A 25,319-nucleotide genomic window follows, 5' to 3' on the forward strand; every position below is an offset into this window, starting at 1 on the left:
TGCTGCCTGACCCAATGAGTTACTCCAACATTTTGTCTCTATTTTCAAGTCATAAGAGCTGTACAGCACGGAGACAGGCCCTTTGGCCCACCTTGACCATGCTGTCCAAGTTGGCGTATTGGGCTGGTCCCGTTTGCCTGCGTTTGGCCCACATCCCTCTAATCCCGCCCTGTCCATATCTCCGTCCAAATGTCTTGTTGTGATTGTATCCACTTCTACAGCTTCCTCTGGCAGCTCGTTGCAGATAAGGACTACCCTCTGTGTGGAAAAGTTGCCTCTGAGGTCTCTCTTGATTGTCCCCCCTCTCACCCTCAGCCTGTGCCCTCTAGTTTTAGAATCCTCTACCCTGGGGACAAGACCCTGAGCGTTCACCAGATCCGGGCCCCTCATGGTCTTGTACACCTCAATAAGGTCACAGTATACCGACTCCCCCCATAACCTGAGCCGGCAAGTCCGGGTGACATCCCGGTGAATCTCTTCTGCACCCTTGGCAACTTGAGGACATCCTACCTGTAGCGGGCAATCAGAACTGCACTGGCGCGGCGGGTAGAACAGCTGCCTCACAGCGCCAGAGACCCGGGTTCCATCCCAACTACGGGTGCTGTCTGTAAGGAGTTTGTACGTTCTCCCCATGATCTGCGTGGGTTTTCTCCGGGTGCTCCGGTTTCCTCCCACACTCCAAAGATGTACAGATTTGTAGGTTAATTGACTTTGGTACAATTGTAAAATGTCCCTAGTGTGTGCAAGATAGTGCTAGTGCACGTCATGATTGCTGGTTGGCATGGACTCGGTGGGCCGAAGGGCCTGTTTCTGCGCTGCATCTCCAAACTACACTAAAAAACTAAAGTGAGAATGTCATTATCAGTTATGGTTCACCCTTAGACACAAAATGGTGGAGTAACTCAGCGGGACAGGCAGCATCTCTGGAGAGAAGTAATAGGTGACGCTGCCTGTCCCGCTGAGTTACGCCAGTTTTTAATGTCTATCTTCGGTTTAAACCAGCATCTGCAGTTCCTTCCTGCACATGGTTCGCCCTTGGTTTAGTTGCGAGCTGCAGATACAGTGTGGGACTGACCAGGCCCATGGGGGGCTAGTATAGGGCTGAGCGGAGCGTTGCTGTGTAACTCCGTACTGTTCTAGTAGCGGGGGATGGCCACTCACTGCCTCGGCCACTCACCGTTCGCCATGTACTCCGTGATGATGTAGATGGGTTCCTCGGTCACCACCGCGTTCAGCTTCACCAGTTTGTGATGTTGCAATGTCTTCATCAGGTTGGCCTCGGCTAGGAACGATTCAGGGGACATGCTGCCCATCTTCAGGCACTTAATGGCCACCCTGGTGTTGTCGTTGTAGTAACCTGCCGATGAAGGAGAGCATCAGTACATGGGTCCCATGACCAGTACACGGGTCCCATGACCACTACACGGGACCCATGACCACTACATGGGTCCCATGACCACTACACGGGACCCATGACCAGAGCGTCACTACACGGGTCCCATGACCAGTACACGGGTCCCATGACCACTACACGGGTCCCATGACCACTACACGGGTCCCATGACCAGAGTGATCACTACACGGGTCCCATGACCACTACACGGGTCCTATGACCACTACATGGGACCCATGACCACTACACGGGTCCCTTGACCACTACACGGGTCCCATGACCACTACACAGGTTCCATGACCAGAGCATCACTACACGGGTCCCATGATCACTACATGGGTCCCATGATCACTACACGGGTCCCATGATCAGCACACGTGTCCCATGATCAGCACACGGGCCCCATGATCAGTAAACATGTCCCATGATCAGTACACTGGTCCCATGATCACTACATGGGTCCCATGATCAGTACACGTGTCCCATGACCAGAGTGAACACTACACGGGTCCCATGATTAGTACATGGGTCCCATGATCACTACATGTGTCCCATGATCACTACATGTGTCCCATGATCAGTACACGTGTCCCATGATCAGTACACGTGTCCCATGATCAGTACATGTGTCCCATGATCAGTACACGTGTTGGCTCACAACCTCCTGCTTCGGACAAATGAGGAGTGTTACAAAATAATAAACCGGCCAGTGTGGTTTCACTGAATTAACAATTAGAATTAAACATGTGCAGGTGAACCTGGGGAGGTGTGCATGAAACTATCCAACTGCTGTTAAAAACAAATGTGCTTAAAACCGACTTCCAGCGAGGGAGAGTTGTAGCCCTGACCTGGGCCGGTCTTTATGTGACTCCTGACCTTGCCTTGAGTTTAGTTTCATTTAGTTCAGAGATAGAGCGCACAAACAGGCCCTTTGGCCCACCCTCCACACCTCTGGTACCACACGCCACAACGTACCACTCCATGTACCACACACCATGTAACACCATGTACCACACCATGTACCACCATGTACCACACGCCATGTACCACACCATGTACCACTCCATGTACCACACCATGTACCACACCATGTACCACACCATGTACCACCATGTACCACATGCCATGTACCACCATGTACCACACCATGTACCACACCATGTACCACCATGTACCACACCATGTACCACACCATGTACCACACGCCATGTACCACCATGTACCACACCATGTACCACACGCCATGTACCACCATGTACCACACCATGTACCACACGCCATGTACCACTCACCATGTACCACACCATGTACCACTCCATGTACCACACCATGTACCACACCATGTACCACACCATGTACCACACTCCTTGTACCAAACCATGTACCACACACCATGTACCACACCATGTACCACACACCATGTACCACACCATGTACCACACCATGTACCACACACCATGTACCACACCATGTACCACACCATGTACCACCATGTACCACCATGTACCACTCCATTACCACCATGTACCACACACCATGTACCACACACCATGTACCACACACTATGTACCACACCATGTACCACACCATGTACCACACGCCATGTACCACACCATGTACCACACCATGTACCACACGCCATGTACCACACCATGTACCACACGCCATGTACCACTCACCATGTACCACTCCATGTACCACACACTATGTACCACACTATGTACCACACCATGTACCACTCCATGTACCACCTACCCATCCACACCTCTCCAAACTGCCCGGCTCCCAGTTTCCTCTCCAGTTTCACCGACTCCCGTAACACCTCCCACTCGTCGTGCCACCACGGCCTCTGGGGTTTGTGCATCTGGCACGGCTTCTTCAGCTGCTGGCACAGGCCGTCCACGCTATCTGTGAGAGAGAGAGAGAGAGGGAGAGATGGAGAGATGGAGAGAGGGAGAGAGGGAGAGAGAGAGAGAGAGAGAGAGAGAGGGAGAGAGGGAGAGAGGGAGAGAGAGAGAGAGAGAGAGAGAGTGAGAGAGGGAGAGAGGGAGAGAGGGAGAGAGAGAGTGAGAGAGGGAGAGATGGAGAGAGGGAGAGCTCGGTGAGTCCAGGGCATCGACACTTCCACCACCACAGTCTCTGGGCAAAGGCTGGACTGTCCAATGGGGACCCAGGCACCCAGCACCCAGCACCCTGTCCTCCACAACACCCTCCCGCCCGACCAGGGCCCACCCCTGCCAGCCTGGTTTAAACACCTCTAGTCAGAGGGTGGCGAATCTGTGGAATTCTTTGCCACTGAATGCTGTGGAGGCCAAGTCAGTGGATATTTTTAAGGCAGAGGTAGATAGATTCTTAATCAGTGCGGGTGTCAGAGGTTATGGGGAGAAGGCAGGAGAATGGGGTTAGGAGGGAGAGATAGATCAGCCATGATTGAATGGCGGGGTGGACAAATCTGCTTGCCAGGATCGTGGTTCCCCTCCACCCCTGTGCCACGCACACCTTGTACAGGTGACCCCTGGTGCTATGTACACCTTGTACAGGTGACCCCTGGTGCTATGTACACCATGTACAGGTCACCCCTGGTGCTATGTACACCTTGTGCAGGTCACCCCTGTGCCACGCACACCTTGTACAGGTGACCCCTGGTGCTATGTACACCTTGTACAGGTGATCCCTGGTGCTATGTACACCTTGTACAGGTGACCTCTGTGCCACGTACACCTTGTACACGTCACCTCTGGCCCAGGGCAGATCCCCATGGGCCCACCTGTGAACCCCTGCCATGTGCACCAACTCCTCGGCCACACGTTCACGTGTCCTGACCTCCTGTTGTTCCCCTCAGCAACATCGCCAATAATCCCCGCATGCAGCAAACACACAGACAACTCAAAACCCACCAACCAGTGGCGCGGTGGTGCAGCGGTAGAGTTGCGGCCTCACAGTGCTGGAAACTCGGGTCCCATCCTGACTACGGGCGCTGTCTGTAGGGAGTTTGTGCGTTCTACCCGTGACCTGCGTGGGTTTTCTCCGGGTGCTCCGGTTTCCTCCCACACTCCAAGATGTACCGGTTTTTAGGTTAATTAGTTTGGGTAAAAACTGTAAATGGTCCCTCGTGCGTGTAGGATAGTGTTAGTGTGCGGGGATCGCTGGCTGGCACGGACCCAGTGGGCCGAAGGGCCTGTTACCTCGTAGTATCTCTAAACTAAACTAAACTGAACTTCAAAGGGCATCTTTTGCCGGAAGGCCTAATCAGCAGTGGAGCTTGTGGGACTAGCGTATTGATCGAGTTGTTTGCAAGAGTGAGCTTACAGGAGTAATGGTCGATCAGCTCGTGGAGAGTGCTGAAGGTGATCTTCGGTGAGATGTAATACCCTCCCGTGTCCAAGGAGCGGATCTTGTAGTGTTTCACAACGTCTCCATGCTGTGGGTCCAGGTCCCTCACGGAGAGCGAGTACGAACCTGTGATCGCCAGAACGGTACAACTAGTGAAACGGGATTCCTTATAACGGATAAATATCAGTAACATAACAATACCTGAGAGATGGAGACACAAGGAACTGCAGATGCTGCACACCTGAGCCAAGTGCTGGAGGAACTCAGCGGGTCAGGCAGCATCCGTGGAGGGAGTGGACAGACAATGTTTCAGGTCGGGACCCTTCCTCATTGTCCCCATTCCCTCTACAGATGCTGCCTGGTACCTGAGAGATGTCCTAGGCCCCTGCCTGCCTGTGTATAACGATGGTTCCAAACCTGGCCGGTGTAAAGCTCAGTGCAATGTAGTCTCTTCCCTCACTTAGTCTTTCAAACCCAGTCTGCAGCAGGGCCTCGACCCGAAACGTTGCCCAATCCTTCTCTCCAGAGATGCTGCCTGACCCGCAGAGTTACTCCAGCATTTTGTATCTGTGTTCTCCAGGGATGCTGCCTGACCAGCTGAGTTACTCCCCCCACCTCCACCCCCACCCTACCCCCACTCCCTCCCCCTCCTCTCCCTTCCCATCCCCCCTCCCTGCTCCCCCTCCCCCTCCCTGCCCCCACTCCCTCCGCCTCCCCCTCCCCGTCCCACTCCCTCCCCCTCCTCTCCCTTCCCACCCCCTCCCTGCTCCCCCCTGCTCCCCCTCCCTGCCTCCACTCCCCTCTCCCCCTCCCCCTGCCCTCCCTCCTCTCCCTCCCCATCCCCCCTCCTTGCCCACCCCCCTCTCCCCAACACCCCCTGCTCCCCCCTCCCCCCCCAGCCCCCCCCGCCCCTGTCACCTACCCCTGGTGGTCTCACTCTCACGGACCAGGTAGGACCCGTGCGTGTTCCCTCTCCCCAACACCCCCCTGCTCCCCCCTCCCCCCCCAGCCCCCCCGCCCCTGTCACCTACCCCTGGTGGTCTCACTCTCACGGACCAGGTAGGACCCGTACGTGTTCCCTGTCGCCAGAAGCCGCCGCTCGCCCTCCTTGCGTCCCAGGCCCTGGAAGAACCAGCTGGCCAGAGGAGAAGAAACGGGAGGTCAGTTTATTGTCCCATGTACTGAGTTACAGTGAAAAACCTTTTGTTGCGTGCTCACCAGGCAGCAGAAAGACAACACACGTTTACAATCGAGCTGTTTTGCAGTGTACAGATATGTGATAAGGGAATAACGTTTAGTACAAGGTAAAGCCAGTGAAGTTCAGTCAAGGATAGTCCGAGGGTCACCAATGAGGTAGATAGTAGTTCAGCACTACTCTCTGGTTGTGGTAGGATGGTTCAGTTACCTGATAACAGTTGGGAAGAAACTGTTCAATTTTACAACCAATGTTGTGTTTAGTTTATTGTCACGTGTACCGAGGTACAGTGAAAAGCTTTTGTTGCATGCTCACCAGGCAGCAGAAAGACAACACACGATTACAATCGAGCCGTTTACAATGTACAGATACAGGATAAGGGAATAATGTTTAGCACAAGATGAAGTCCCCTAAAGTCCAATGAAGGATAGTCTGAGGGTCTCCAACGAGGTAGATGGGAGTTCAGGACTGTCTCTAGTTGTGGTAGGACCCTGCTCTCTAGTTGTGGTTGAATGGTTCAGTTGCCTGATAAGAGCTGGGAAGAATGTGAATAATGTTCAGTGCAAGGTACAGCCAATAAAGTCCGATCACAGATAGACCGAGGGCTGTGTGACTTAGACAGAGAGGGTGTCTGGCTGATCCAGGAGAATGTTCTGGTATGTTGGTTCACATCCTGGGAAACAGACAGTGAGCACGACAATGGCACAGAGAGGGGCAGAGGAACGAGCGGCTTACGGTTCGACTGCCAGGGAGTGGGCCTGAGCCACAAAGTTGTGTGGGATGTATCCTTCTTGTCCAGTCACCATGGACACAGCCTTCCACCAGTCCCCCTCCCTGCACACAAAGGACCATGCTGTTAATTACTCATCCAACAACCAGTGACGTGTTCACATCAAATTCCCCTATCAACCGCGCTTATCCCCGTACACTAGTTAGTTTAGAGATACAGCGCGGAAACAGGCCCTTCGGCCCACCGAGTCCGTGTCGACCAGCGATCCCCGCACACTAACACTATCCCACACACACTGGGAACAATTTACAGTTTTACCAAAGCCAATTAACCTACAAATCTGTATGTCTTTGGAGTGTGGGAGGAAACCGGAGCACCCGGAGAAAACCCACGCAGGTCACGGGGAGAACGTACAAACTCCGTACAGACAGCGCCCGTAGTCAGGATGGAACCCGGGTCTCTGGCGCCGTGAGGCAGCAGCTCTACCCGCTGCGCCACCGTGCCGCTTAACTCCCTCACGCAAACCTGGTACAAAATGTTTGATCTCCAAAGGAAACAAACAAACAAATAATCGATCTCTATCGAACTTCCACAGGTGTGGAGTGGAGAGCAACACTGACCCACACCACCCTGGCCACACTCTCACTGACCCACACCACCCTGGCCACACTCTCACTGACCCACACCACCCTGGCCACACTCTCACTGACCCACACCACCCTGGCCACACTCTCACTGACCCACACCACCCTGGCCACACTCTCACTGACCCACACCACCCTGGCCACACTCTCACTGACCCACACCACCCTGGCCACACTCTCACTGACCCACACCACCCTGGCCACACTCTCACTGACCCACACCACCCTGGCCACACTCTCACTGACCCACACCACCCTGGCCACACACTCACTGACCCACACCACCCTGGCCACACTCTCACTGACCCACACCACCCTGGCCACACTCTCACTGACCCACAGCACCCTGGCCACACTCTCACTGACCCACACCACCCTGGCCACACTCTCACTGACCCACACCACCCTGGCCACACTCTCACTGACCCACACCACCCTGGCCACACTCTCACTGACCCACACCACCCTGGCCACACTCTCACTGACCCACACCACCCTGGCCACACTCTCACTGACCCACACCACCCTGGCCACACTCTCACTGACCCACACCACCCTGGCCACACTCTCATCTCACTGCTACCATCGGGTAGAAGGTACAGGAGCCTGAAAACCGTGACCTCCAGGTTCAAGAACAGCTTCTTCCCAACAACCACCAGGCTGTTGAACGCTGCACAACACTGACCTCAGCAACTGTGATCTAACACGGACTGTGGCTGTGGTTGTGCTACAGACTTTGGTGAAATACAGGCACATTGCACAATTAGTTATTCTAACTAAACTGGATCATGAAAAACAGTGCTAAATCCAACATGGAACAATGACAGTTGTGGAAAGCCAGTTGCTGAGGTCAGTGTTGTGCAGCGTTCAACAGCCTGGTGGTTGTTGGGAAGAAGCTGTTCTTGAACCTGGAGGTCACGGTTTTCAGGCCTCTGTACCAACATGTTTTGTGATTTTTTGCAACCCTCTTCCTGTTTCAAGGAACTGCAGTAATGTTTACAATCTCTGTTTTTACATTTCCTCCTCGTGTTCTCAGTCTCACCCCTCGGTCAGATTGCCGACCCTCTAACCTCAGCCTGACCCCTGACCCTCGAACCTGAGCATGACCCCTGACCCTCGAACCTGAGAGTGACCCATGACCCTCTAACCTCAGTGTGACCCCTGACCCTCTAACCTGAGAGTGATCCCCGACCCTCTAACCTTAGCCTGACCCCTGACCCTCTAACCTCAGCGTGACTCCTGACCCTCTAACATCAGAGTGACCCTGACCCTCTAACCTCAGCCTGACCCCTGACCCTCTAACCTCAGCGTGACCCCTAACCCGCTAACATCAGAGTGACCCCTGACCCTGTAACCTCAGAGTGACCCCTGACCCTCTAACCTGAGCATGACCCCTGACCCTCTAACATCAGCATGACCCCAACCCTCTAACATCAGAGTGACCCTTACCCTCTAACCTGAGCGTGACCCCATACCCTCTAATCTCAGCGCGACCCCTGAGCCTCCAACCTCAGCGTGACCCCTGACCGACACAACTCACCGACTGATGACCTTCAGTTCCTGGCCTTTGCTGAACTCCAGGTCATCCTGATGGTTTGGCTCGTAGTTGTACAAGGCAATGAATATATCGTCAGCTGAAAACACAGAACAGTGAGCGGCCTGGACAGAATGGAGCAGAGGATGTCTCCACTAGTGGGAGAGTCTAGGACCAGAGGGCACAGCCTCAGAAATAAAGGACGTTCTTGTAGGAAGGAGATGAGGAGACAAACCTTGTGCAAACAAAGAATATCACTGTGGCTCATCACATGTGACAATGCAGTATTCTTTCATTCATTCTCTCGTTCATTCACTCGTTCATCCATCCATCCATCCATCCATCCATCCATCCATCCATCCATCCATCCATCCATCCATCCATCCATCCATCCATCCATCCATCCATCCATCCATCCATCCATCCATCCATCCATCCATCCATCCATCCATCCATCCATCCATCCATCCATCCATCCTTCCATCCATCCATCCATCCATCCATCCGTCCATCCATCCATCCATCCATCCATCCATCCATCCATCCATCCATCCATCCATCCATCCATCCATCCATCCATCCATCCATCCATCCATCCATCCATTCTGACATCACCCACCTGCCGCATTCACGTCAGGAGCCCAAGGCCGTGCTGGTTACGACCGGCCTGGCGATAACTTACCCGGAAAGGGCGAGGTTGGCGGAGAATAATGCTCGTAGGCCACCAAGGGATCTCGAACCTCTGGATAGTTCTAGAGTACAATGGAAACAGTGACAGCCTCAGTGGTGGCACGTTGACCTGAACCACACGTTACTGAAGGGAGCAAAGTTAGTCTCGCACAGCCTCTCTCAGCTGTGGATCCCTCCAATGGTGGCAACATCTCTGCAATCTCCACTCTTTCAAACTCTCCCATTAAAGTCCCTTCAGTTCTAAAGAGAAGCCCAGGTCATTTTGACTCCATGCTGACGGGTAGAATCTTCCAGAACTGGTCGTCCCTTCCAGTGCCCGCAGACCATTTCCACACGGTATACTTCACATTCATAGAGCCAGCGTGTTACAGCATGGAAACAGGCCCTTCGGCCCAACTTGTTCATGCCAACCATGTTGTCCCATCTAAACAAGCCCTAATTGCCTGCATTTGGCCCATATCCCTCTAAACCTTAAAGGACACAGGCGTAACTCAACGGGTCAGGCAGCATCTCTGGAGGACATAGGTGACGTTTTGGGTCAGAGCCTTTCTTCAGTCTGAAGAAGTGTCCCGATATGAAACGTCACCTATCCATGTTCTCCACAGATGCTGCCTGACCCACTGAGTTACTCCAGCACTCTGTGAAACGTCACCTATCTACGTTCTCCACAGATGCTGCCTGACCCGCTGAGTTACTCCAGCACTCTGTGAAACGTCACCTATCTACGTTCTCCACAGATGCTGCCTGACCCACTGAGTTACTCCAGCACTCTGTGAAACGTCACCTATCTACGTTCTCCACAGATGCTGCCTGACCCACTGAGTTACTCCAGCACTCTGTGAAACGTCACCTATCTACGTTCTCCACAGATGCTGCCTGACCCGCTGAGTTACTCCAGCACTCTGTGAAACGTCACCTATCTACGTTCTCCACAGATGCTGCCTGACCCCCTGAGTTACTCCGGCACTTTGCGTTTTGCTTTGGTTTACTGGGCTTGGTTTTGGTTACCCTGCTGTAGAAAAGATGCCATAACTTTATATACTTATGTCCGCTCAACCTCCGACACTCCAGAGAAAACAATCGAAGTCTGTCCAATCCCTCCCTTGAGCTGATACTCCCCACTGCAGGCAGCATCCTGGTAAACCTCCACCCTCTACAAAGCCTCCACACCTTTCCTGTAATGGGGCAACCAGAATGTAGAATTGGAGGAAATGCATGTGGCAGTAGGTGACCCTTCGGCCCCGTGTTTCTGTACTACCTCGTAACAGAGGGAGCTGCTCTCTGGTTGGTCTGAGCATCAGTCCACCACTGGTCACTGTTTCTGGAGCGTGCATCCAACACTGTGTCAGAGTGGTCCAGCGCTTGGCTTTGATAGGGAGGGCAGCCCTGGTAAACATATAGCCTGTCAGTCTGATGGAAAAGGGATAAAAGATTAACTGAAGGCATCGCAGGGTGGGACCAGCTGGTTATCAGTCACTGAGTTACTCCAGCACTCTGTGTCTTCTTCTGTAAACCAGCACCTGCAGTTCCTTGTTTCTTCATTCCTCACTCACAGCTCACTTCATGGGTTTAATCATTATTTACTTCCTCTGATATTGTTGGGGTGTCGGCAGTGTACAATGGCCTTCCCTTCACCAATAGCCTTGCACACCACCACTGCTGGCCATATTTTGCTTTTGGCTTCTCATTTCAACATCTCTCTTTCCCAGCCTTCACCCTTGTGGTAAAATCCCATCTAACGGGAGAGGAAAGATTGACAGGCACATGGGCCAAATGCATGTCTGGTTTAGATCGGCATCTTGGTCAGCATGGATGAGTTGGTCCCAAGGCATGGTTCTATGATGTAGCTTAGTTCAGAGATACAGCATGGAAACAGGCCCTTCAGCCCACCGAGTCCATGCTGACCATCAATCACCCGTTCACACTAGTTCAATGTTATCCCATTTTCTTATCCACTCCCTGCACACTGGGGGCAATTAACTTACAAACCTGCACATTTTTGGGATGTGGGAGGAAACCGGAGCACCCAGAGGAAACCCACGTGGTCACATGGAGAACGTGCAAACTCCGTACAGACAGCACCCGAGGTCAGGATCGAACCCGGGTCTCTGGCGCTGCGAGGCAGCGGCACTACCCGCTGCACCACCCTGCCGCACTTTGACTCTTTGGCTCTTTGGCTTGTGAGTGAAAACTTAGTGCTGAATTGTAACATGGACTACACCTCCACTGCATGTTGCCAGTGACCAGGGCACTGATAGATATCCCGTGTGATTTCACTGATAGATATCCCGTGTGATTTCACTGATAGATATCCCGTGTGATTTCACTGATAGATATCCTGTGTGATTTCACTGAAGGATATCCCTTGTGATTTCACTGAAGGATATCCCTTGTGATTTCACTGAAGGATATCCCGTGTGATTTCACTGAAGGATATCCCGTGTGATTTCACTGATAGATATCCCGTGTAATTTCACTGAAGGATATCCCGTGTGATTTCACTGATAGTTATCCCGTGTGATTTCACTGAAAGATATCCCGTGTGATTTCACTGGATATCCCGTGTGATTTCACTGAAGGATATCCCGTGTGATTTCACTGAAGGATATCCCGTGTGATTTCACTGAAAGATATCCCGTGTGATTTCACTGAAGGATATCCCATATGATTTCACTGATTGATATCCCGTGTGATTTCACTGATAGATATCCCGTGTGATTTCACTGAAGGCGTGGATGGCGTGTGGCTGATGTTCGGCCGGGCACTGAGGGGGGACTCACTCACCTGTTGCTCGTGCTGTTTCTGCTCCCGCTCGTACTCCAGCTTGCATTGTTCACACATGTCCTCGATCCAGTTGTCATCGTCATAGTCCGTGCTGCAGTTGCAGCCCATGGTTGCTGGGAAACAAGCAGAGCCAACACCTTCAACCACAGAGACTAACGTCTACCCTGAGGTTATGCCTCAGTCCCGCAGGTGTGCGCCAACTCCCCCCACACTCACTGTTCCGTGCACTCACTTTACTTAACTTTAGTTTAGAGATACAGCGCAGAAACAGGCCCTTCGGCCCACCGAGTCCACATGGCACACTAACACTATCCAACACACACACAAAGGACAATTTACAATTTTACCCAAGCCAATTAACCTACAAACCTGTTCGTTTTTGGAGTGTGGGAGGAAACCGGTGCACCTGGAGAAAACCCACGAGGATCACGGAGAGAACGTGCAAACTCCGTACAGACAGCCCCGTAGTCAGGATGGAACCCGGGTCTCTGGCGCTGTGAGGCAGCAGCTCTACCCGCTGCGCCACATTGGTGCTCTGTAATGCCACGTCTTGTTGTGAAGAGATTGTCACTTCCTCTGTTACACCTTCCTTACCCTCAGCTTGTCAGGGACTGTCACAACGCATCTCACCATGTCTCATCACAGAACAGTATTCGTTACTCTGAGTGATAAAGGATGTTTATCTGAAGGATTTTTACAGCAGCATTGATCAAGGTTTCAGAGGGATATGGGTTAAATGCAGGTGAATGGGACTTGTTTATATGGGCACATTGGTCGGCACGGACTGGGTGGGCCGAAGGGCCTGTTTCCATGCTGTGCTCCTCTACAGCAGTGTACTATGGGCCTTTACGTGATTTTGAACTTTAGTCTTCAAAATTAGTTATTGACCAACTTCTGAGGAAAGTACTGATGAGGTTTATTGCCTTGACAGATTAACTCAATTTCTCTCTCCACAGATGCTGCCTGACCTGCTGAGTCTTTGATTTATTTCCAGCATCTTGTCGGATTTTGATGCTGTGTGGACAATCTCTTATGTCCTTTGCACAAACCTTGCTCCACATGTACAGTGTACCACTCGGCCCATCCACTCTAACCTAGCCCCGTTCTCCACCATGTCAGTGCCCAGTATCATTGCCCCGTGGACAGGAACGTTGCAAGGTTTGGCTCGGTCTCTGCACAGTCGGGATGGACGTTATCGGCTGTTATCAGGCAACTGAACCATCCCACTGCAACCAGAGAGCTGTCCTGAGCTACTATCTACCTCATTGGTGACCCTCGGACTATCCTTGATCGGACTTTACTGGCTTTACCTTGCACTGAACGTTATTCCCTTATCATGTATCTGTACACTGTAAATGGGTTGATTGTAATCATGTTTTGTCTTTCCGCTGGCCGGTAACACACAACAAAAGCTTTTCATTGTAGCTCGGTACACGGGACAATAAACTGAACTGAACTGAGGTGCCATTGGGCAGAGTCCAGAGTTTGCCTGATGTAACACGTTAAACTGTGCAGAATCATGTGAACACGCTTATTCCGGGTGAAAACACGCAGGGACTTCACGGGTCACATGGTTCGGTTACATTCTGCAGCAGATATTCCTGCGATCCCAGAGAGGATTTTATTGCTCAGCTGAAAGTAATGGAATGTGAGGTAGTGTGTTGTCATGCCACTGTGAAAAATAGTTAATAAACAGATACAGGTTTCCCTGGGAAGTTGTCCCTAGACTCACAGAGCTGTACAGCACAGAAACAGGCCCTTCAGCCCACCTTGTCCATGCCGACCACGTTGGCATACTGGGCTAGTCCCATTTGCGTGCATGTGGCCCAGAGCCCTCTAAACACTTCCTATCCTTGATCCAAATGCCAGTCTAAATGTTGTAATTTAGAGGGCTCTGGGCTTCCTCTGGCAGCTCGTTCCAGATGCTGACTACTCTCTGAGTGAAAAAGGTGCCCTGAGGTCCCTCTTAAATCTCTCCCCTCTCACCCTCAGCCTGTGCCCTCTAGTTTTAAAATCCTCTACCTGGCTCAAACCTTTCTCAGTTAAAATATTGGAAATAAATCCTGTAAGATTATTAAGGAGATAATGTTTCCTGATCATCGTTTCGATAATCAGCCATGATCATGGTAAATGGCAGTGCTGGCCCGAAGGGCCGAATGGCCTACTCCTTCACCCGTTGTCGATTGTCTATTGTCTATTGTCTATTCTGTTTTCCTTTGACATCTTCATCTGCTCGTGGGGCAAGCGTACCCTCACACACTAATTCTCTGCTGGATTTCCGTGACTAACGTGTTTGTTTAAATAGATGGGAAAGTGATATCTGTGTGAGAAAACCTTCGAAACAATACCTCCCTCCGATAATCTTTCTTGAAGCATCAATAACAACAAATCAGTATTCATTCTATTAAATAAACCCCCAGGTTATAAAAACACACATATCAGTATTTTACATCACAGTGCAAATATTTAAATCACTTGCCAAGACATGAGAAGAAGAGAATGAAGAAGGTTCCCGAACGGAAACGTCACCTATCCACGTTCCCCACAGATGCTGCCTGACCTGCTGAGTTACTCCAGCACTCTGTGAAACGTCACCTATCCATGTTCCCCACAGATGCTGCCTGACCTGCTGAGTTACTCCAGCACTCTGTGAAACGTCACCTATCCATGTTCCCCACAGATGCTGCCTGACCCGCTGAGTTACTCCAGCACTCTGTGAAACGTCACCTATCCATGTTCCCCACAGATGCTGCCTGACCCACTGAGTTACTACAGCACTCTGTGAAACGTCACCTATCCATGTTCTCCACAGATGCTGCCTGACCCATAATGCTGGAGTAACTCAGCGTGACAGGCAGCATCTCTGGAGAGAAGGAATAAGTGACGTTTTGGGTCGAGACCGTTCTTCAGACTGAAAGTCACGGGAAAGGAAAACGAGAGCCATAGATGATGATGTAGACAGATATAGAACAAGTGAATGAAAGATATGCAAAAATGTAACGATGATAATGGAAACAGCAAATTGTTGGCTGTTTGCTAGGTCAGAACAAAAGGTTTGTGTGACTTGGGTGGGGGAGGGATGGAGAGAGAGGGAATGCCGGGGTTACTTGAAGTTAGAGAAATCAATATTCATACCATAGGGTTGCAAGCTGCCCAAGTGAAATATAGGCTTGTATACACTGGAATTTAGAAGGATGAGACGAGATCTTATCGAAACGTATAAGAATATTAAGGGGTTGGACACGTTAGTGGCAGGAAGCATGTTCCCAATGTTGGGGGAGTCCAGAACAAGGGGCCACAGTTTAAGAATAGGGGTAGGCCATTTAGAACTGAGATGCGGAAAAACTTTTTCAGTCAGAGAGTTGTGATGGAATTCTCTGCCTCAGAAGGCAGTGGAGGCCAATTCTCTGAATGCATTCAAGAGAGAGCTAGATAGAGCTCTTATGGATAGCGGAGTCAGGGGGTATGGGGAGAAGGCAAGAACGGGGTACTGATTGAGAATGATCAGCCATGATCACATTGAATGGCGGTGCTGGCTCGAAGGGCCGAATGGCCTCCTCCTGCACCTATTGTCTATTGTCTATAAGATGCTGTTCCTCCAATTTACGTTTAGCCTCAATCTGACAATGGACGAGACCAAGGAAAGAAAGGTCAGTATGGGAATGGGAAGAACGAGTGTTTAGCCTGGAAAGACAATGCATGATTACAATCCAGCCGTTCAGTGTATAGATACATGATAAGAGAATAATGTTTAGTGCAAGGTAAAGCCAGGAACATCTGATCAAGGATAGTCCGAGGGTCTCCAGTGGGGTTGCCAACACATCTGGCCTGGGATGTAGAGAGATGTACATCAGAACTGAAGAAGGGTCTCGACCCGTAATGTCACCCATTAATTCCCCCTCTCCTAGATGCTGCTTGACCTGCTGAGTGATACCTTCGATTTGTCCCAGCATCGGCAGTTATTTTCCTGTACATCAGAACACATCGCCTCCATTGCAGTGCAGTCCCTGTGACCCGGACCCCTGCAGTGCGGATTGCAGTGCAGTCCCTGTGATCTGGACCCCTGTAGTGCAGTGCAGTGCAGTCCCTGTGACCGGGACCCCTGTAGTGCAGTGCAGTGCAGTACAGTCCCTGTGATCTGGATCCCTGTAGTGCAGTGCAGTGCAGTGCAGTCCCTGCGATCCAACCCCTGCAGTGCAGTGCAGTGCAGTCCCTGTGACCCGGACCCCTGCAGTGCAGTGCAGTGTGGATTGCAGTGCAGTGCAGTGCAGTGCAGTGCAGTGCAGTCCCTGTGACCTGGACCCCTGCTGCCTTGTTGCACGAGGCAGGGCTGGCAATCTGTGTGTGCAGCAGTATGTTGTGGAGAGCGTGGTGCTTGGTTTGTGTGTCGCTGCTGTGGCCAACCTGCACTGAAATATTTTCCATGCCGGCTTTGTTCATTCTCTGAGGTTTTCATAACTCACCACGTATGACATAAAACTGTTCATAACTGTAGCAGCACAAGACCGATGGTTGTGCAAACTTTCCATGCTGTCGGCTGTCATTAGAGGTCGACCCAGGCGACAGTCAGTGAAGCCCCCTGCCCCCCCCCCCCCCCCCACAAGCCTTGAATGCCCAGAGGGTGAAGCAGCCGAGAACAACCTGGATTTACAAGAAAAGACCTGGATTTAAGAAACATTTAGACAGGTACATGAACAGGCCATGTTTAGAGGGATTGCAAAGGCAATCTCGCTCGCCTCACCCTGCGGCACAATGCAGTTCATAAGGTCATACGTTACAGCAGCAGAATTGGGCCATTCGGCCCATCGAGTCTACTCCGCCATTCAATCATGGCTGATTTATCTCTCCCTCCTAACCCCATTCTCCTGCCTTCTCCCCATTACCCCTGACACCTGTACTAATCAAGAATCTATCTATCTCTGTCTTAAAAATATCCACTGACTTGGCCTCCACTGCCTTCTGCGGCAATGAATTCCACAGATTCACCACCCTCTAACTGAAGAAATTCCTAATTTCTAAAGGTACGTCATTTTATTCTGAGGCTGTGCCCTCTGGTCCTAGACTCTCCCACTAGTGGAAACATCCTCTCCACATCCAGTCTATCCAGGCCTCTCAGTATTCAGTACATTTCAATGAGGTCTCCCCTCATCGCTCTGAACTCCGGGAGTACAGGCCCAGTGCCGACAAACGCTGGTCATATATTAAGCCAATCATCTCCGGGATCTTCTAGTGAACCTCCTCTGGACTCTCTCCAGGGCCAGCACATCCTTCCACAGATATGGGGCTCAAAACTGCGTACTTGCTCCAAATGCACTCCGAGCAGTGCCTTATACAGCCTCAGCACCACATCTCCCCTGAGAGAGCCTCACATTACACCCGTGGTGCCATGCATCCCAGTGCCTGCAGGGGAGCAGATGGCTGTTGCATCTGGGGGGGTTTGCCTCGATGGACCTAGCAACGGGAGGGTGAGGGGCTAGGGGTTGTGGTCACAGATGCTGTCTGACCTGCTGAGTTCCTCCAGCACTTTGTGTTCTGCCCTAGATTCCCGCATCTGCAGTTCCTTGTGTTTCTTCGATATTCCAGCTTACTTGTCGAACATTGTTCATTCTTCTGCCCAAGATGGGCACAAAAGCTGGAGTAACTCAGCGGGTCAGGCAGCATTTGTGGAGAACATGGATAGGTGACGTTTCACAGAGTGCTGGAGTAACTCAGTGGGTCAGGCAGCATCTGTGGAGAACATGGGTAGGTGACGTTTCACAGAGTGCTGGAGTAACTCAATGGGACAGGCAGCATCCCTGGAGAGAAGGAATGTGTGATGTTTCGGGTCGAGACCTGTCTTCAGACTTCTTCATTCTTTTGCCCTTTTCCTTTACATATGTCTGGGGGGGGGGGGGTGCACAGTTGACAAGGCCACCATTGATTGTCCATCCCTGGAGCAGTAGATGAGGTAGTGTCACCTTCCTGACTTGCTGTGATCCTTCCACTGAAGACGCTGATGGGGAGGATGTTCCAGGATTTAGGTCCAGTGTGAGGAAGGACAGGTGGCAAAGTTCCAACTCAGGATGGCTTGTCACTTGCAAGGGAATATTTATCAGCCATTTATTGGTGGAGCTCGGGGGTCTTGTCTAACATTTGACGGAAAATTATCAGAAATGGGGTGGCCAAAAGCTGACAGCATCCTAGGGGAGGAGCTAACTCAGCACACTGGGGCAAACGTTTTGTAATACACGGGTCCTTATTGAGGAAGAGAATGCTGTTGGATTCTCAGGAAAGGAAGATGAACAGATTCAAGATGAGCTAAAACTGATATAGCGGAGGTGGTAGAAATTGGTGTTAAATGTGGCGTAGTTTTTAATTGTAATGATTACCCACCTCCTTCTCAGTACATTTTACAATGATAAACCAATACTGATACCAACACCGACACCGATACACACACCAACACCATCACCAACACCGATACACACACCAATACCAATACACACACTAACACCAACACCAACACCAACACCAACACCAACACCAATACACACACTAACACCAACATCAACACCAACACTGATACACACACCAACACCATCACCAACACCGATACACACACCAATACCAACACCAACACCAACACACACCAACACCAACACCGATACACACACCAACACCAACACCAACACCAACACCAACACTGATACACACACCAACACCGATACACACACCAACACCAACACCAACACCAACACCAACACCAACACCAACACCAACACCGATACACACACCAACACCAACACCAACACCAACACCAACACTGATACACACACCAACACCAACACCAACACCAACACCAACACCAACACCAACACCAACACCAACACTGATACACACACCAACACCAACACCAACACCAACACCAACACCAACACCAACACTGATACACACACCAACACCAACACCAACACCAACACCAACACTGATACACACACCAATACCAACACCAACACCAACACCAACACCAACACCAACACCAACACCAACACCAACACTGATACACACACCAATACCAACACCAACACCAACACCAACACCAATACACACACCAACACCAACACCAACACCAATACCAACACCAACACCAACACTGATACACACACCAACACCATCACCTACACCAACACCAACACCAATACTGATACACACACCAACACCAACACTAACACCATCACCAACACCAACACCAACACCAACACTGATACACACACCAATACCAACACCAACACCGACACCAACACCAACACCAACACCAACACCGACACTGATACCAACACCAACACCAACACCAACACCAACACCATCACCAACACCAACACCAACACCGACACCGACACCGACACCAACACCAACAGCAACACCAACACCAACACCGACACCAACACCAACACCAACACCAACACCAACACCAACACCAACACCAACACCAACACCAACACCAACACCAACACCAACACCAACACCAACACCAACACCAACACCAACACCGACACCAACACCAACACCAACACCAATACCAACACCAACACCAATACACACACCAACACCAACACTGACACCGATACTGATACCGACACCAACACCGACACCAACACCAACACCAACACCGACACCGACACCAACACCAATACTGTTACCAATACCGACACCGATACTGATACCAACACCGATACCAACACCGATACCAATACCGACACCGATAGCAATACCAATACCAATACCAACACCGACACCAATACCGATACCGATACCGATAGCAATACCAATACCAATACCAACACCTATGCCAATACCGATACCAATACTAATACCAACACCGATACCAACACCGATACCAATACCGACACCGATAGCAATACCAATACCTACGCCAATACCAACACCGATACTGATACCAACACCGATACCGATAGCAATACCAATACCAATACCAATACCAACATCTATGCCAATACCGATACCAATACTAATACCAACACCGATACCGATACCGATACCAATACCAATTACAACAACACCAATACCAACACCAATACCAATTACAACAACACCAATACCAATGCCAACACCAATAGTTGGGCCGAAGGGCCTGTTTACACAATGTAAGACTGTATGACTCTATGAATATATGACCAATACTGGTATCAATACCAATACTAATACTAATATTGATACTAATACCAATACATTACTGGGTCTGTCTCAGGCTTCGAGGAAACACACAAAATCCCCCGAATCTTTCCACCTTCCATGAAAACAATTCTTCACTGCTAACTTGGATGAAGTATGTCGGGCCAAAACTTTTAGTCTGGAAAAGGGTCTCGACCCGAAAAGTCACCCATTCCTTCCCTCCACAGATGCTGCCTGACCCGCTGAGTTACTCCAGCACTCTGTGAAACGTCACCTATCCATGTTCTCCACAGATGCTGCCTGACCCGCTGAGTTACTCCAGCACTCTGTGTCCATCAGGAGAAAAGTTGGTGGCTGAATTTTTGTTGATGGTTTTGTAAAAACTTGACCAAAAAAGCAAGTACCGTCTTTAGTCAGAGGATGATGAAACAGTGGAGCTCATGGCCACAGAGGGCTGTGGAGGACAAGTCAGTGGATATTTGTAAGGCAGAGATAGACAAATTCTTGATTAGAACGGGTGTCAAGGGTTAGGGGGGAGAAGGCAGGAAAATGGGATTAGGAGGCAGAGATCAGCCATGATTGAATGGCGGAGTGGATCGATGGGCCGAATGGCCTAATTACCACTCCTATAACTTGTGAACTTGTGAAGTATGTTTAAACCAAAAGCTGAACAGAAGTAGGGCACCCCAAGATAATTCCAAACGTAGACATGATGTGGATGTTCTCAAGGCACTAACCCCGTGAACAGAGCTAGATCTACATTTGACGGCTCATGCTCTAGGGGTTGCCAACTTCCTCACTCCCAAATACGGGACAAGGTGACGTCACCGCCCCGCGCCCCACGTGACCTCACTCAGCCAGCGGCCACGTGCTCCCGCTCCACCAATGGTGGCTGCCGGGCGGTAAAGTCACCTTGTCCCGTATTTGGGAGTGAGGAAGTTGGCAACCATACCCAGAGGCTATGTGGGGGAATCGTGTCCCATCCTCAGCAATGCACAGAGTTATTCACAACATTCTGCTTGAAACCTCCGCTGGGGAAATCCTCTCGGTTTCAAAATGATTTCAAAATGTTTGCTCTGGGATCGTGAATAACCACACTGGGTGCTGGCGAGATTTTGCCTCACCGACACTCAACGATATGCGGTAACATTAACCCAGTCGCTCCACACTGGCCTGTGTGTGTCTCGGTGAAGTCTATGTGCAGCACGGTGGCCCAACGGGTAGAGCTGCTGCCTCACGGCGCCAGAGACCCGGGCTCCAACCTGACTACGGGTGCTGTCGGTACGGAGTTTGTACGTTCTCCCCGTGACCCGCGTGGGTTTTCCCCGGGATCTCCGGTTTTCTCCCACGCTCCAGAGACGTGCGGGTTTGTAGGTTAATTGGCTGGTCGGTGTAGACTCGGTGGGCCAAAGGGCCTGTTTCCGGGCTCTATCTTTAACCTAAACTAAAAGAGCTTTCAAAACTCCTAGATTATCAAATTAAACTATTTTTTCAAACAAATTATTTTCTGTAATTCACTGGAAACAACCTTCTCATTGTCAAGCATAGAAGCAGTCCATCGTTTCCATTTTTGTTTATCAAAAGTGTTGTGTGTTCGGAATGTTCCAATATCACGGAACATTTTCCAATCAGTTGTCAGTGAGACAGCGATGTTTGTATCTATCAACAAACAGAGAAACTTGGCACCATCCTGTACACAACATAGAACAGGGCAGCACAGGAACAGGCCCTTCGGCCCACAATGTCCGTGTTGAACATTTAAATAAATCTCCAACTTTATACGTGATCCATAGCCCTCCATTCCCTGCATATCCATGTGCCTGTCCAAAAGCCTCTTAAACATCACTATCGTATCTGCCTCCATCCCCACCCCTGGCAGCGTGTTCCAGGCCCCCACCACCCTCTGTGTAAAACAACGTACCCTTAACCTCTCTGTTAAACCTTGCCCATCTTGTGTTGAAACTTTGCCTTGTAATATTTGCCATTTCCACGCTGGGGATAAAGGTTCTGACTGCACCTTTCATCATTTCATACAACTCGACCTCTTCCTTTGATCATTTCATGCTTGTTTCCCCTTGTCCCCACCCGTGTCAGTGAACTTATCTCACCGTTACTGAGGATTGGTTTAATAAAGACATTGCAATATATTCTGTGTTTCAGCGCAATTTTTAGATTTCACAATTTGTTATTTAATTCTCAGTTATTGAAATCTTCATCCAGCCACCGCCCAACAGCCCATCGTTTTTCTGAGAAGATTCAAGTCGTCAGCACAAACTTCCTCAACATATTGCCGTCCATTTTCTTCCTGCACCGAGCCTCACTCACCGAGCGCCACCACGGTCCCACATCCACATCGCTTCCAGCTCCACCAACACTTCAGTCATAAATGGATCTCAACCCGAAGCATCACCATTCCTTCTCTCCAGAGATGCTGCCTGTCCCGCTGAGTTACTCCAGCATTTTGTGTCTGTCTTCAGTCTTAAATGGGTCCTGTTCTGATCCACCTATTGCACCATCGTTCCTGCCTCTACCCTGGCCACCACTCAATATTCCTCTAGATCCTTCTTCATTCCATAGTTCCTTCATCCCATTAATGGTGACACTTCCTTCACTCGTTTGAGTTCCAAACTCTCTCAGTCACTCCAACGTTTCCATCTTCTTCCTCCTTGAAACCAAGGGCTTTGCCCAAGATCCAAATCTGTTTTTCTTGTGTTTTTATTTTTGCCAAGTGTCAATTCTTTGTCTACTACCCCACTGTGAGATGCCTGCCACTAAATGGGTGCCACTAAATGGATGCTATTGTTTAGATAGTAAACTGGCAAATAAATTCCTCAAAACATTGCTCGTAAGTGGAGTTGAACATCTTTCATTGTCTACCCAGGTTGGGATTATGATACAGATTCTAAAATCAAGTACACTTGTTCAAACTGCAAAATAGACACAAAATCCTGGAGTAATTCAGTGGGACAGGCAGCATCTCTGGAGAGAAGGAATGCGTGACATTTCGGGTTGAGACCCTTCTTCAGACGGCAATTGTTCAAACTACAATGGAAGGTATTTGTACATTTTTAATGTAAAGCATCGTCTCAATCGACCCTTAGACTGAGAATCTTTGCTTTGGTGAGGGAGTCCAAGGCAGCTCTGGATTGTCCCTAACCAGACCATGCCTGACCTGGTGTGAACCAGGAATGAGCCAAGACCAGCAAAGTGCAGAGAGGTCTGGAGAGGAGGTTCTCCAACAGGTATCATTTCTGGAGTCTTTGCAAAGAACAAGAATATAAATTACAGAGTGGAACCAGCTAACCACCTTGTAGATCATAGCTTCACAAGAATAACTCTCGGCCTAGTAATGAGCCTGTAAAGCTGCAGCAAAGCACACAGCTCCTCTATGCATGACGATGAAACTCCACTCTACACTGTCTCTACACGGTTTGCTAGATGTTTCTGTCCTGTGTAATATGTAACTGCCTTGTTCCAGAATGAAGCCTGTCCTGGTAACAGAATATTGATCCTAGATTCATCTCGTCAAAAATGTGGAAACTTTAATACTTTCAGCTTGGATTAAAAGTCGTAATGCTGATTCAATGATTTTTGATTTCGATTATTCTCCACGTTTGTCTTGATGAGGAAGCCATTTTATGCAATGATTGGATGAACTAGTGAAAATCATTCAGATTTTAAACTTTACAACTCACCTGCAGTCTTTAAAATGTGAAAGTATTCTCATTAAACTAAGTTGTATTGAAGGAGGAATTGTTAAAATCACAGTCTGAATAAATCTATAGTCTAATGTCACTGGTTAATGTGTTCATGTACGGGACAATTCAAAGAGCTTCAAGGTCTGGATGTTCACAGAAAGATAATATTATTTATGAGCAGGCGATGTTTGGTGGATGATGATAAATAATCGGCAGGCTTTGACGTTGAGAATACTCTGGTGCGTTGGTGATGGGCTAACATGGTGGAAGAAAGTAGCAGAGAATAGGATTAGAGCAAAATAACCGAGAGGAACTGGGGGAACAATCTTGTCCAATTCCACAGACACTGTCTACAACATCCAAAACATCATCAGGTTCCTTCAATTAAATGCTGCAAGTGGAACACTGTACCTCAGTACAGGTGACAATAAACACCACTGAATGCAACTGATCGAGAGCCTAGAGTGGGGCAGATACAAGTTTAACTCCAAAGATATTCCCAAGTCTAGAAATGACCAAAGCACACACTGACTGAACAACACACTGACTGACCAACACACTGACTGACCAACGTGCTGACTGACCAACACACTGACTGACCAAGCCGCCTCCGGTTGTAACACTCCTTGTCACAGTGGAGAGGTCTGATATACCACAGGTCTACAGGAGCATACCTCTTTGTTGGCGTTGATGCGGTCTCCTCTACATGGTACGGCTCACAGCAGATGATGAGAAGGTTCGGCTGTTCCCGGCCAGGGCAGTGGATGAAGCTTCAGTGAAGGAACACCATTGAGTTCATCTCCGTCCGTTCCACAAGATACTGCTGCTGGCTGCTCCACACCGTCTCAGCGAGCGGCTTCACCTCAGGAAGAGAAGCTTTGTCTTCCACGAGCGATCATCTCGAGAGGCGTGTGGCCAGCAACCACTTCCTGTTGCAGTGAACAATGCCGATCGGCGGGGAAGGTTGCGAAGCCTCTTGTAGGTGTACGTCTCACCCCACGGTCTCACGAGGACCGAGCCACTCAGGCAGCAGCTCCCTGCTAGAGGGAGCACAACAACAAATAGCCCGAGAACCGAGGAACTCACTGCAGGAGAATACTGAGTAACACATTCCCCCATTACCCAGGCACCAATGGCCCGACTAAC

General features: G+C 50.1%; 1 protein-coding gene across 1 annotated transcript in view; it reads right to left on the reverse strand.

Annotated features, from left to right (window-relative positions):
* LOC144606942 (proto-oncogene tyrosine-protein kinase LCK-like) overlaps window positions 1-24,962 on the reverse strand; it is a 42,081-nt gene extending 17,119 nt beyond the window's left edge. The window contains exons 1-9 of the mRNA XM_078423467.1: window positions 24,848-24,962; window positions 12,304-12,416; window positions 9,512-9,581; window positions 8,836-8,929; window positions 6,657-6,755; window positions 5,758-5,861; window positions 4,703-4,852; window positions 3,149-3,301; window positions 1,178-1,357 (exon numbers count right to left, since the gene is read on the reverse strand). Of these exons, the coding sequence (XP_078279593.1) occupies window positions 1,178-1,357; window positions 3,149-3,301; window positions 4,703-4,852; window positions 5,758-5,861; window positions 6,657-6,755; window positions 8,836-8,929; window positions 9,512-9,581; window positions 12,304-12,411 (958 nt within the window). The 5' untranslated portion in view covers window positions 12,412-12,416; window positions 24,848-24,962. The remainder of the gene's footprint in view (window positions 1-1,177; window positions 1,358-3,148; window positions 3,302-4,702; window positions 4,853-5,757; window positions 5,862-6,656; window positions 6,756-8,835; window positions 8,930-9,511; window positions 9,582-12,303; window positions 12,417-24,847) is intronic.
* Between the last annotated feature and the right edge of the window lie 357 nt (window positions 24,963-25,319).

Source organism: Rhinoraja longicauda, chromosome 27 (assembly GCF_053455715.1).
Source record: "Rhinoraja longicauda isolate Sanriku21f chromosome 27, sRhiLon1.1, whole genome shotgun sequence".
Classification (NCBI taxonomy): Eukaryota; Metazoa; Chordata; class Chondrichthyes; order Rajiformes; family Arhynchobatidae; genus Rhinoraja; species Rhinoraja longicauda.